This window comes from Natator depressus, chromosome 25, assembly GCF_965152275.1.
Source record: "Natator depressus isolate rNatDep1 chromosome 25, rNatDep2.hap1, whole genome shotgun sequence".
Taxonomy (NCBI): Eukaryota; Metazoa; Chordata; order Testudines; family Cheloniidae; genus Natator; species Natator depressus.
This window is the reverse complement of record NC_134258.1, coordinates 1,771,066-1,785,993: the sequence shown is the minus strand read 5'-3', so window position 1 is coordinate 1,785,993 and position 14,928 is coordinate 1,771,066. Positions and strand designations below refer to the sequence as shown.

The following is a 14,928-nucleotide window of genomic DNA, read 5'->3' as shown; positions in this document are numbered from 1 at the left end:
TCCTTGACTTTCTTCTTGTTGCTAACATACCTGAAGAAACCTCTCTCGTTACTCTTAACATCTCTTGCTAGTTGCAACTCCAGGTGTGATTTGACCTTCCTCATTTCACTCCTGCATGCCCGAGCAATATTTTTATACTCTTCCCTGGTCATTTGTCCAATCTTCCACTTCTTGTAAGTGATCTGTAACTAGATATTTTTTGAGACATGGTACCTGCTTGTATTCCATTGAGGGTTTATGCATGTGCATCATGAGCAGGAGATTTTTTTTCCCCCAAGAAGTAATGTCTGTTGGGCTACATATGAGCCCTTTGTTCGCCTCACAGTTTCGTCCAAGGTGATTGAGGGTGGGGCAGACTGATCTTGTCTTCAATTCCTTCTCCACCGTGAATTCAAGATATCTGCAGCAAAGGGGAAGGAGGGCAGGAAGTGGAATACAGATAGGGACCACAAATCTTGAGGGCCCTCCAGTTACAGGCAAGTAACCACCTCCTCCTCTTCGAGTGATGGTCCCTATTATATTCTACTGAGAGTGATTAACAAGTAGTACACTTAAGTCGGAGGATGGTGCAAGGATGAAGATGGAATGGTTTAGCAAAGGACAGCCGTGCCAAATGAGGCATCCGTTGCAGAATCCTGCATATATGCATGGCAAAGGTATGTACTGAACTCCACGTGTCCACTCTACATATGTCCCAAAGCAGCACAATGTGGAGGATGGCCGTGGTCGAAACCTGGGATCTCATGGAATGTGCCCTCACCCCAGGGGATGGAGGCAGTCCTGACAACTGATAGCATAGTGAAATCCACTTGTAGACTGCATGCCACTTAACCCTCCTGGATATTGTTTATCTCAATCTAGAAGATTTCCTGATTGGTCTTGTCCTCTGCAGGTAGAAGGCCAAGGCCTGATGGACGTCAAGGGAGTGAAGTCATCCTTCTTCTGAGGCTTCAGGAAGAGAGTAGGTAAGCAGATGGGTTGGTTGACATGTAACTGGGATATGAACTTTGGCAGAAACTTGAGATGTAGGTGCAGGGAGACCTAATCCTTATGGGAAAGTGGAGAAAGTGATAGCCACAAGGAAGGCAACTTTAAATGGAAAGGAGGGACAGAGTAGGAAGCTAGAGGCTTAAAAGAGCTGTTTCATCAGTGCTGATAAAACTAGGTTAAGGTCCCATGGGGCACGGGGGGGGGGGGAATAGGTTGTATGGTGAGAAGGTTCTAATGAGGCCTTACAAAACTTAGCAGTCAACAGGTATGTAAATATGGAGTGTCCTTCCACGAGGGGGTGAAAGGTGCTAAATTGCTGCTACATGGACCTTGAGAATGTTGAGGACGACACCTGGTGACTTCAAGCACAGGAGGTAATCCAAAAGAAGGGGAATCTTCACCTCTTCTGGGGAAAAGTCCTTTCTGTTGGACCAAGGTAGCGAAGCGGTTCCACCTGGCCTGGAAGGAACACCTAGTGGACTCCTTCCTGCTGCTCAAGAGGTTGTCTTGCACTTCTGATGAACTCTCTCATTCTAGAGAAGATGCCCGTCTAAATACCACACTGTGAGGTGAAGTGTCTGCTGATCAGGATGTCTGATCTTCCTATTATGTTGCGTTAGCAGCTCAGGGAAAGTGGGGATGGGAAGTGGAGGGCAAGCTGACCTGGTTTCCCAACCTTCTCTGCAGAACTGTCTGGGTCACAGTGGGGCAATCAGGATAACCACTGCTCTCTCCTGCCCGATCTTGTGGAGTACCCATGGCAGGAATGGTGGTGGGGAAGATGTAGTTGATCTAGTCTGACCAGCAGAGAATGAGTGCATTGCAAGTGGAAACCAATACCTCTCCTAGTGCAGTATGTGCCTCGAGGGAGGCAAAGAGATCCCAGGTTGCAGTCTCCAATGTGTTGAAGATGTCGCTTACTATGGTATCGTGGAGTTCCCACTTGTGATCGGTCACGAATGGTCAGCTGAGCGAGTCTGCAATCACTTTCTGAGTCCCTCGAAGATAGGCTGCAGATAAAAGGATCTTGTGGACGATGCACCAATATCATAGACTGACCACTTCACCACAAATAGAGCAGTTAACTTCATGCCCCCTTGTTTGTTGACGTAGTAAACAGTGGCGGTGTTGTCCAGCATGATAAGACCATGATGGGAGCAAATGGATAGGAGAAATGCTTGGCATGCCTTCCTAACAGCTCAGAGTTCTAGAATGTTGACTTGCATCCTGAATTCTTGAGGGGTCAATGTTCCCTGCGTTATACAATCTCCCACCCTATGAGGGATGTGTTGGTAATGACTGTATTGTCCGGGGAGGATGGGAGAAAGGGGACCCTCACACAGACCTGTTGGATATTAGGTAAACCTTTTTCATGAGGAGGGTGGTGAAGCACTGGAATACGTTACCTAAGGAGGTGGTGGAATCTCCTTCCTCTGAGGTTTTTAAGGTCGGGCTTGACAAAGCCCTGGCTGGGATGATTTAGTTGGGGATTGGACTAGATGACCTCCTGAGGTCCCTCCCAACCCTGATATTCTATGATTCTATGACCTGTCGGGGTCTGTCCACCACTGGAGGGAAGAGTGTACTTCAGTAGGAACCATCAGTATCAGATCCATGGGTGAGTAAACTCTCTGGAGCCACATCTAGAGGCAGCAAAGGTGGAGGTGAGCAAAGGCAGTGATGTATGTGCCCAAGGCCATATGGCCAAAGAGAGAGAGGCAAGAGAGAAGGACCACTGACTACTCGGGCTATGAGTTCCTAAGAGACACTACTCGGGCTATGAAAGACTGGAATACGTTCCTTGGTAGCTATGCTCGTGCTATGACTAAGTTGATGGAGGCCCCTATGAATTCTAGGGACCATGTGGGGTCCAAAGTTGATTTTTCAACATTGATGATGACCCTATGGGTTGAAAGGAGTCTGAGTAATATGGAGGTAGAAATCGGGACTTCATCTCTGGACCACGCTGCTAAGAGCCAGTCATTGAGATAGGCGTTATGGGGTCCTTGTATTCCCCAGAGATAGGCCTCCCTGATGGCGAAAGCTTTTCCACTGAATGCATCCGATGAAGTGAGCTGTAGCTCACGAAAGCTTATGCTCAAATAAATGTGTTAGTCTCTAAGGTGCCACAAGTACTCCTTTTCTTTTTGCGGATACAGACTAACACGGCTGCTACTCTGAAACCTGGGAGCAGTGGTGAGTCCAAATGGCAGGACCCTGTATTGAAAGTACTGAAGGACTACCGTAAACATCAGGAACCTTCGGTGGGACAGATGGATTTTTATGTGAAAATAAGCATCCTGCATACAGAGAGCCATAAGCAAATGCCTTCTTCTAATGATGGGATGATGGCTGCTAAGGTGACCATATGAAACTTGGGTTTTGCAGATGAATCAATTGAGATGATAGAGATACAGGATTGGGCTCCACCCATCCTTCTATTGGGGTATCAGGAAGTAAGTTGAATAGAAAAGTCCAGAGGAACCCACTATCACCCCTCTTTGTAGTCAGGAGGCCACTGCCAGGGCGAAGTTGCTGTCATGAGTGGTCCTTGAGGAGGGATGGGGAAGCATAAAAGAACTCAATCGTATAGCCATAGTGGATGACATTTAGCACCCACTTATACGTTATTGCACTCAAGCTTGTAAAGAGTGCTAGACGACACTCAAATGGGGTGGTGTGGTTGTATGGCAGCAGGCAAGGTGGCTGACAGCTCTCTAGAGTTCCTCAGAAATACCTCTTCTGTAGGGGTTTCATCTGGGAGGAGGAAGACTGAGGGTGGTCCTGGAGGATGAGATTTTTTAAATCTTCTGGAATCAGGTCTGGTCCTGTTGTGGAAGTTCCTCAGCAAAGTCCTTACAATTTCCTGAATTACAGAAAATTTATTTGGCAAGTAATGCCTGATCATTTGAAATCCTGTATTGAAGGCTGGCTGAAAAGAAGACTTTGCAGCCTGAAAAGTCCAGTTGCTTGCCCTCCCTGCTGGATGGGGTGGAGCATGGATGCTGTTGCCTAGCCCGTTCTGTCACCGCATGGACCACAAGTGAATTGGGAGGTGGAGGTGAGAACAGAAGCTCAGACCCCTTAACTGGTACACAGTATCCTTTTCTGCCCCCTTTGGGGTAGGTGTACATGTGGCTGGCATATGCCAAACTGTGTGAGCTGGCTCAAAGATGGCATCATTGTTCGATATTGAGGCCAAGCAGAGTCGACCTAAGAGAAGTATATCCAGCAGCTTATGCTAAGTGTCTTGGATCTCCTCCTGGGGAATGTGAAGCTCTCCAGCCACTCCACGCAGGAGATCCTGGAATTCCTGGTAGTCATCACAAGATGGGCAGGACATTGAAACCACGGTTGCATCAGGAGAGGATGATGGGAATTTCTCCTGTTCCAGCAGTACCTTCTGAGCAGCTCATCTTCCATTACAGGTTCCAAACATCAACTCAAAAGTACCTCAGGTGGTGAAATAGGTGAAGCCTCCCTGACAGAATGGACAGGTTCTGAGGGAAGGTATTAGGGCCATGATCCCCAATAGGGACAGCAGGATGGATCCAGAGGGTGCTGAGGAGGGCCCCATGGAACAAGGAAACCAGTGGCAGCTGGAGTGGAGAATATGGTCACAATATAGAAGGCCACAGTGGGTACTCGTAGTGGTGGGAAGGGATGGATGGTCCCTAACCCTCATCTAAGTCCTCTGAAGACAAAAACTTGGGAGACCAGTTCCATTGGCAGTACCATCGGAGCTAGCAGAAGCATGTGCACTGTTGGAGTGGTGGGCTCGGAGTGCCTCAGATGTGGCATGTCTGATGCCGGAGATGATAACTCCCTAGAAGTAGAGGGCTCCAGAAAGCGTGGGGACCTTGATTCTCCCAGAACAAACACTTCCTGGGGCTCTGGCACTTTTCCCAACCTCCCTGGCATCAAGAGCGCTTTCTCAGTCCCTGGAACCAGAGCAATGGTCTTCCTTGGAGGTTATGGCTCTCTGGTTCTGAGCGATGCTGATGTTGACTGTGTGCGTGTGTCCACACTTGGTACAGGCGGATCAGTCTCTTCATGCAGCTGCTTTTCATGTTTGTGCACTTTAGGTTGCACTCCGTCCCCATGATTAACTCATGGAAGGAGTCTCTCCCTTCTTAGGTTTAGAGGAAGACTTACTGCCATGCTTATGTGCATGCTTCCTTACCTCCTGACTAGACCCCAGAGCATGGTCCACAACGGTGGTACTGCTGGTGCCAGCCTCGGGCTTCATAGTTGAAGGCACACTGCTGGTAGCCTCAGGTTGATGTACAGGGAGGTTGCCTGGCCAGGGTCAAAATGAGGTCTCATGGCAACTTCCATGAGGTACTTCTGGAGATGGAGAGTCTGGGTATGGCTTGGGAAGAACTGGCAGATACTGCACCTGGATGAAATGTGGGCTTCTTCCAAGCAGTAGATGCAGCGTTGATGTTCGTAGCTGACCAAGAAGGAACATGGGCAGGAGGCATGGATTTTAAAGCCTTGGGTTCTCTGCATAGTCCAGTACCCACACACGGGGGGGGGGGGGGTTGGTGGAGGGGTTTCCACTGGACTAAAACATCCCAAAAAGGAACCCCGATTCTACTAGCAAATGAACTACTAGAAAACCAGCAGAAATGGTAAAACTCTGTAAGACTATGTTCAGTTGTGTTTGTTGTTGTAGCAGTAAGTGCATCACATGCAAGAAGACACTAATAGTTCCGATCCAGACCATGCTGCAGTCAGAAGGAACTGGAGACGTGATCAGTTCTGTCCGCCCTTTATCACCTCAGACAAAACCATGAGGCAAGCCACAGGCGCATGTGCAGATCAACGAACACTACCACCTGAAAAAAATCTCCAGATCCAAACACATGGTGCACATGCATAAGCCCTCACTGAAATACAATAGGGTCCACCACTCGAAGAACAGTCTTTTCAGTTTAAAGCAGAAAAAAAGCCTTTGATGACAAGGAGGTTCACCGATGACTATCTTTGTATAAGTTCTCTAAACAAAATTAATTTTTTGTAATTGTTAATATTATACTTGTGGTAGAGAGATTTGTAAAATTGCAAAACTACTTCCTAAATAAAGAGTTATTTTAAGGGGGAAATCATTTAAACTTGCCATAAAGGCTGCCCCTTCTTCCTTAATTTTGCCCCAATGATATGACCACATGCTATTTTCTTGCCCCACAGAATCTGGGCCTCAATCAATGCCTAGAATACATAGTAAGGCTATATCTACACTACAGCTTATATTGGCATACCTTACGTCACACAGGGGTGTGAATAAACCACCACCGAGCGACATAAGTTAGACTGACGCAAGTGCTCATGTGCACAGTGCTATGTTGGTGGGAGAGCTTGTCCTGCAGATATAGCTTCTGCCGTTCGCTGAGGTAGTTTTATTGACAGAGCGTCTTCACCAGACACGTTGTAGCAGCATCAGTCCAGCTGTGCCGTTGCAGCGCTGAAGGTGTAGCCATGCCCCCAATGAGGCAGGTATCTGAAGCCCTCACCCCACCCCTGCCTCATTCAAAGGTGTGTAACAAATAAAGCAGGGGATTGCAGGAAGAGAAAGGATGGGCTTGTGCTTTAGGAAGTGAATTGGGGCTGCTTCTTCAGGAAATGAGCAAAAGTAAGATCATACTGGACAGACATTGCCTTTGTCTTCTTCCTCAGTGGATATTTACATAGCTTTTGAGGAATCAGCCCATCACACTCTAAAGAGTCATAATCCTTTTCAGCACTATCCCTTTGCCCCCAGTCAGGTGACAGGCTGAAGCATTGTTAAGGGGGGCTGGGACAACCTATGAACCTTGGGCAACCATTGACACGAATTATATCAAGACAAGGGTGTTACAGCAGCACAAAACAGGCTACAGGTACAGTTTTCTGCATGAAACCAGGAGAAATATCCATGGTGTCCAACCTTCCAACCAAGCCAGCCACCAAGAGCTCCAAGTGTGATGTGACAATCAAACAGCACTTGGAACCTCAACCTCCTTTGAGGAGTTAATCAACCAACAAAGCAATGCAAAGGCTCTCAGGACAAAACCCTCAGTCCAGACACTCCGCACATAAAGTCAGATGATTGCTTTGAAGCAAGCACAGAACCATAACCACTCCATCAGAATACAGAAATTCAAGATGAGTGCTCCATCTAGTTCAGTATCCTGTCTCTAAAACACAAGAGATGGCCACAAGATACAAAAAAACCCTAACAGATATGGGACAACCTGCTCCCAGGGAAGAAGTTTCCTCCTAAACCCCAGAAGTTAGAGGTTGGCTTATGCCCTGAAGTAGTGGTTTTAGATAGTAGTTACTAAAACTTTGGAAAGTAACTCTGGATGTTCCCCTCTAGAAAAGCAGTTCCTTCTCTACTTGGGCACAAGTAGCTTAAAAGCCATTAACCTCCGGGAAAGTGTGGCCATTTTGAAAGAGAAAATTGCTTAAACGCTAGTTTCTTCAACAGTACATACAAGGATAACTGGCAATGATTTTTAACTATATGGAAAAATGTAACTAAAGACAACCATTTGTTAGTAAAAATGGTTCAAAAAAAGAGATACTAAACAGATTAGTTATTTATAGAATTTTATTTATTTAAGGGACAAAGATGCATTCTCAGCAAAATAAAGAGTTAGCAGATGCCTTAGCAAAAGTGACCACGATCTATTTGCTGTGTGAAAACAGAATACAGTCCCAGCCAGTAATATAGACTCTTGGAATTGTAAAAGGGCCAATTTCTCAAAGCTAAAAATAATTATATGCAATACTGACTGAGAGCATAATGCTTCAGTTAGACGGGCATCTTAGCTGAGAGCATATGAAAGATAAGTCAGTCACCATGCAGCAATCAGCAAATGGAAAAAGGGGAAATGGATTGCAATGAATATAAACTAGAAGTTAAGAACTGCAGTTGACTCAAAGGAAGCTGAAGGTACCAATGGCTAACAGGTTAAAGGACAATACGGAAGAATATTTTTAATGAATCATGGAACAAAAGAAATCCTAACACTTATACAGATCTTCTTTACTAGATTGAGATGGTAAAATAGTCAATGATGCACAGAAGGTAAAAGAATTTGGTTAATGTTTATTCTGTATGAGGAACAAAACTAGATAACATATCCAACTCATAACAGCACCATTCCAGCAGTAACCAAGGAGGGTGTTAAGCAGCTTCTACTAAAGTTAAAAACTTTTAATCAACAGATCTGGAAATGTTGCACCCAAGAGTCTGCAGGTCACTAGTGTTAGTTCAATGAACCTTGGAAAACAAATTCCAGAGACCAAGAAGAAAGTCAAAGAATAAAAGAAGATAAGTAGCTAATTATCAGCTAGTTTGTTTGGCCTCAATGTCAGGCAAAAATAATGGAACAGATGCTGTGGGACTATCAATAAAGAGAAGACAGAAAAATAATTAAATGACAATCAACATAGCTTAATGGAAAATAGGTGTTGTCAAGCAAACTTGATTTTTTAAACATTACAAATCTGGTTGATAAAGATATCAAAGTATATTCTATCAAGTTATTTGTAAGGCATAAGATTTAGTTCCTCAGATTAATAAATCTGCATTACATCAAATCAATATGATACTTCTTCAATAAATTAAAATAGGCTAGCATCTCAAAATGCAATTGTTAACAGAATGATCAAATAGTGGGGATACTTCCAGAGCAGTGATTCTCAAACTTATTTGATCTGTAGTATCTGTAATAGTATCTGTAGTAGTTTATCCCCCTCACCCCAAGTACATATACTGCCACCCCGTTCTGAAAGCAGAGCAGAGAGCAGCAGCTGCTGGCCAGGCACCCAGTCCTGAAGGCAACGCCACACCAGCAGCAGCACAGAAGTAAGGGTGGCAATGTGAAAAATCATATTCGTCAATATCACTTTTCACAACAGACTAAATAAAACAAAAAACCCCCACACAAACATACACAGAGCTTGCACCTGCCTTGACCATTCCTGCTCCTCCCTTGGAGACCTGCCTCATAGTTTGAGAAACACTGTTACAGAGAGAGCTCCTGCCTTGTCTTTGTCAGCCTTATGCCATTTTAAAAAAAAAAATTAATCAATGACCTGGAAGAAAATATATAGTCTTTGCAGATACAGTTTGCAGACGACTGAAAAATTGTAGCAGTAAACAACTCACACAGAGTAATCTAGATTGCTTGGTAAATTATGTAGAAGAAGTTGAAACCATGAATTTCAATATAGCCAAATGCAAGGTCATAGATTTAGGAGCAAAAACATAGGCCAGTATTTACAGGATGGACAACTATTCTTGAAAACAGTGACTCTACAAAGTACTTAGGGTCACTGTAGTAAACCATCTGAACATGAGAGGGATGCTATGGCGAAAAAGGCTAACAAGATCCTTGGATGTATAAACAGGGATCTAGTAAGAGTAGGGAGAGAGCATCACTTGCATATACAGTACTGGTGAGACCACTACTGGAATACTGCATCCAGTTCTGATACTCATACTTCAAAAGGAGACTGGAAAAAAATGGAGAGAGTTCAGAGAAGAGCTATGAAAGTGATTCAAGGAATGGAATACATGTCATACAATGAGAAACTTAAAAAGTTCAATTTAGCTAGGCAAAAAAGTTAAAGGTCTTGATCATAGTCTATAGACACCTACTGAGGTAGAAAGTATTTGACACTAGGGGACTAATCGAGCAGAGAATGCATAACAAGATCCAATGCCTGTAAATTAAATTTATAAAAATTCAAACTGGAAATAAGACAAATTCTTAAAAGAAAGCATAATTACCTATAAGGGAAGAAGTAAATTCATTCTCATTTAAAGTCTAAATAGAGAGGTTGCATATCTAACTCAACCACAAGTAACTGGGCCTGAAAGTATTCATTTATATAATAGGGACAAATAATTTCCTTCAGTACAGGAATTACCATATGAATTCTTCAGCCTGTGCTAAGCAGGTTAATTCATACTGAGAGTGATCACTTTAGATAAGCTATTACCAACAGGAGAGTGGGGTGGGGGGAGGTATTTTTTCATGCTTTGTGTGTATAAAAAGATCTTCTACACTTTCCACAGTATGCATCCGATGAAGTGGGCTGTAGCTCACAAAAGCTTATGCTCAAATAAATTGGTTAGTCTCTAAGGTGCCACAAGTACTCCTTTTCTTTTTGCGAATACAGACTAACACGGCTGTTACTCTGAAACCTAACAATAAGTAGTTTTCCCTCATAAAAAGGTCTAGGTCATCATTTCTGCAGAAAACAAGATTAAATAAAAACTACCATCATAAGGAGCAAAGATCATCCTCCAAACGTTAACTGATGCCTAATGTCTTCTCAAATATACATGTAGCACCAATGTCTGTGCAGCTGCTGCTCATAGATTCCACCCCATAGCTGCTTCGGAAAGTAATGAAACACAGTCAAGTATTGGAGCTATTCATAGCAAAGGATGATCCAAAAAAACACAAGACAGATTAGGGGAATAGAATAGCAGAAACTCCACACCAGACCCTCCAGAATCGGATGTAGTGGTAGTGGAAAGGGAAGAAGGGAGGGAAAAGAGTCTCTAAAGTTGCAAAACCATTTCTGGTGTAGGTTTCAGAGTGGTAGCTGTGTTAATCTGTATCAGCAAAAAGAATGAGAGTACTTGTGGCACCTTAGAGACTAAAATTTATTTCTGTTGTAGTCACCTGTTCTCACATGCATGCTTTCTAAAATATTCACCTTTTGCACAAAATTTTACATGCTTCGTCTCTAGCAAAACTGACATTCTGTAAAAATATTAATTTTTATTCATGAGGATAACTCAGCCACTTAATTTTGAAGCTTCAGACTTGGTATGTAAAAGGCCTATGTAAATGAACAATATGGGCTTTGCTAATTTTGAAGAAGAAAGTAAGAATCTTTGAACTGCAGGATTCACCAAGTGCTGTAGAAAATTCCACTAGGCTGTTAGCTGCATGCTTAGACATGGGTGTAGGCAAACATGCATCCACAGGCAGTCAGCTGCACAGCTACTTGGTTATAGAAATTTACAACCTCACCTGCTGAAGCAGGAGATTGAAAACTCAAAAGATTCTGAACAAGGATGAGCAGAACTTGTAAATACAGGAAACTGCTTAGTGTGTCAAAAATTACAGTACCTTTATACTCTAACCACCTCATTATTTCCACACCAAGAAGCTGATAAAGGCTCTGCTAGTGAACCTTGTTAGCTAATAAGATGAATAGGTGTATCAGGAAAGCTATGGCTCTGATGACATTATCTGAATTTCAAAGGACCATCAAATTCCACAAGACTAAGCAGCTCTGTGTTTGTTATTTTTCCCTGAGCCCCATCCTGCCTTCTTCCTTAAAGAACTTGGGAAGTTAAAATGGAATTAGCATTAGAGCAATGTTAAGGTCACAAAATAAAGCACTCAAATAAGAAAATTCCTTAAGGTTTTCTCCTGCAACAATATATAAGGCACGTTGCACATGTAGCATTTTCCTGTTTTGAAGACTCAGATTGTTTGCACAGTCTACGTCTCAATTTATTCAATAAGGCCAAGTTAATATTCCAGAAGAATTTACAGGTTGAATGGACCTGTTCACACCAGGGTCTGAATTAAGTTAATGAGTTGCACCTCCTAATCCAAGAGATGAATTTAGCCCCTTCATTTATGAAATGTCTTGGACTTTATAGTACTTTATTTCTTAATCTTAACATTGCATTAAATCTAGTTGTGCTCATTGCTGGTAGCTGCAGACAATATACACAGATATTCAAAATATCTACTTGAATTGCATTTAGTCGAGGGTTTGAGCAAGCAGTCTACCAAAAAGCAAAAATTTGTATAGACTAGATTATACCTGCAACTTTGTCCCGAATAAGTTTAGCAGATTCAACTTCGCCAATACTGCTAAATAGACTCCGTAACTCATCCTGTGTCATGTTTTGAGGGAGGTAGTTCACGATTAAATTTGTTCTACCAATATCATCCCTGCAATCTTCAGCCATGTGATCTTCATAACCATTAGACATTTTATAAAATATCTGCAAAGAGAAAAAAGTCACAAATAAGGTCTAAATCTTCATTTTAAAATAAATTGAACTTTCTCTGCCTGTATTCAATTGAAAGCTTCAAGTAACTATTTCAAAACTATATATTATCTTTAGTTCTTAAAGGAAAACTCCAGTATTTTTCAAAAAATTCCAGACTACTTCATTCTGTCAAGCTAACAAACCTGAACCACTGAAAAGAACCCAGATGTTCACTTCAATAAATTTGGGGGGGAAAACAGGAGTGAAAATATATTTTAGGTACATTTCAATGTTTTTCCAAATCACATACACAAAACTACGTTAAAAAAATTATAATGCATATGAGCAAGGGGCTGAACACAGACTGCAGGAGTGACAGCTTCACCCAATGTAACAGGAAATCTGTGGCAGAGACTGAAATAGAAGCCAGTTCTCTTGGGTTCCAGTGCACTGTCTTAACTACAAGTTATTTTCTTACAAACCTCTGCCTTATACACTGTCCAGCCTTTATACAGAATGAAGCATGGGTGTTGTAGAACTGACAGCATGTGATCACATGAAGACTAATAATTCATAATACATACACAAGAGGCAAATTACATAAGATTGCATAAGAACCTTAATTCTGGCATTTCCTAGTTTAGGGCTTGACTTTGAAACTCAAGCATGCTTTTAACAGGATTGGTTTTTTTATTATAATTTTTTAAGTTTAAAAAAAAAAACACTGAAAAAAATGCAGAAGTTTCATGTGAAGTCATACTGACCTCCTCACGCAACTTAACACATTAGAAGGACTTGAATCCAGAACTTTTAAATCCACAACAGAGATGTACTTACCTCAGCTAAATGAATAACTGGTCACAATATCAGGCTGTTACCCACTGTGTGGGCCAGCTACCAGAAGAGCAGGGATTTACACAACTATCTGAGAATATTGAGAATCAGGATTGCCAGGTTCTATTCCTGGCTCAGGAGGGAAATGGGGCCTAGGGGTTAGAAAGCCCAGACACACACACAGGCCTGGCACATTCATTCTCAGAAACAAAGTAGCTAGATGGCTGAGACTTTGGTCTGCAACATTAGAGACAAGAGTCCTTGTGGCACCATAGAAACTAAAATTTATTTGGGCATAAGTGTTCATGGGACATAACCCACTTAGTTGTTTTTACTGATACAGACTAACACAGCTACCCTTCTGAAATTTAGAGAATAGATTATTTTCCCAGCTGTTTGAAATGATCTTGTGCAACTCTCAGAGGGGGGAGATTATACTTCCCTGCCTTCTAAACTAGGTGTTACTGAGTTACAAGGCCACATACACAGGCTGTGAAGTGCACAGAATTAGTGGAAGAATGGGGACTAGAAGTCAGAATCCCAGCTCTCAGCCTAGCACTCCTTGCCCTATGCCAAAAGGGCTGCAACAGCTCCTACTGAACAGGGTGATGCCTAAGCGGATGGTTATTTAAAAACAATGGGCATAAAGAATACTCTTAAGTGATGGAGGTCCCTACTGTACACAACTAAGAATTGGTGCACTGGCATAACCTTACATCTGCCCAATTACAACATTTTCAAAAGAAAATCTATGTCCATGAGCACACTCATACGGTTATTAAACCTTTGCTGTAGAAATTAAATTCCAACGTCAACTTACCAAATCACTCCCATCACCAGTTATATAAAGCAGAACCAGTCCCTTTTGGTCACTATATATTAGCACTGTTTTTTATAGCATCCTACAAACACATTTTGTAACAAGTTACATTAAAAAAAAGTTCCTGATTACACAAGGAACCCATCAGCATACAAGATTAATTTAACCCAGAGTGCGGTACTATGTTAAACTGGAGTTCTAGATGGAAATATGTACCACCACCACCACCACCAATTTTCAGGACCCTACACTTTGGACAGTATACAGATGCAAAATTTTCCACCCCTGTAGTCCTGCCAGGCTCCATATAAACTTATGAAACTACTGTACCTACAGACCTTCAACATTAAAAATTTGTGTTACGCTTGTCACCATGGAATCAGAGTACCTTGATTCAATACATTGATGTATAAATAAGGTATGCAAACACCCACCCCGCAAGTGATATCATGCACTTCACACTAGATTTTTCTAATACCATCCTTCCTTCGCAGTATAACACCCTCATGCCAACCACTGGAAGTGTTGAAGCCATTTTAACCTTTTAGCCACAGTGATCTTATTCCTTTTAACTTCAGAAATACTAAACTCCATACACTCTCCTAGTTTGGCTACCCATAGGCTTTGCATTCTTCAGTCTGAAGAGAAAGGTATACCACGATCGAATGGCTAGAAGTTGAAGCTAGACAAATTCAGACTGCAAATAAAGTGCACATTTTTACCAGAGCAATTAAACATTGGAATAATTTATGAAAGGTCATGGTGGATTCTCTATCAGTGATCATTTTTATATCAAAATTAGATGTTCATCTACAAGATCTCTTCTAGGAATTATTTTGGGAAGTTCTATGGCCTCTGTTATACAGGTCAGACTAGATACAATGGTGCCTTCTGGCCTTGGAATCCACTGAAAGAATTCCACAACAAGCCTATGTTTCACTTACCCTTGTAGTTCGGATTCAAATCTGTGTTACCAGAACACTGAAGGTCAATTCTCAGGATGAATGAAAATTTTCACTCACTTTTAAAAAAGTTCAAGTACTGTGGTTAGAACAATTTTTTTAAATATATAAATAAATAAATAAATCAGTGAGATATCACATTTTGTCTAAAATCTCTATAAGACACAATGTGGGTGAGATAGTATCTTTTATTGGACCAACTTCTGTTGGTGAGAGAGACAAGCTTTCGAGCTTACACAGAGTTCTTCCTCAGGTCTGGGAAACGTACAGAGTGTCACAGCTAAATACAAGATGCAACA

General features: G+C 42.2%; 1 protein-coding gene across 2 annotated transcripts in view; it reads right to left on the bottom strand.

Annotated features, from left to right (window-relative positions):
• ELAVL1 (ELAV like RNA binding protein 1) overlaps positions 1-14,928 on the bottom strand; it is a 157,746-nt gene that overhangs the window by 89,770 nt on the left and 53,048 nt on the right. For both annotated transcript variants that reach the window (XM_074939645.1, XM_074939644.1), the window contains exon 2: positions 11,842-12,025. In XM_074939645.1, the coding sequence (XP_074795746.1) occupies positions 11,842-12,013 (172 nt within the window). In that variant the 5' untranslated portion in view covers positions 12,014-12,025. The remainder of the gene's footprint in view (positions 1-11,841; positions 12,026-14,928) is intronic.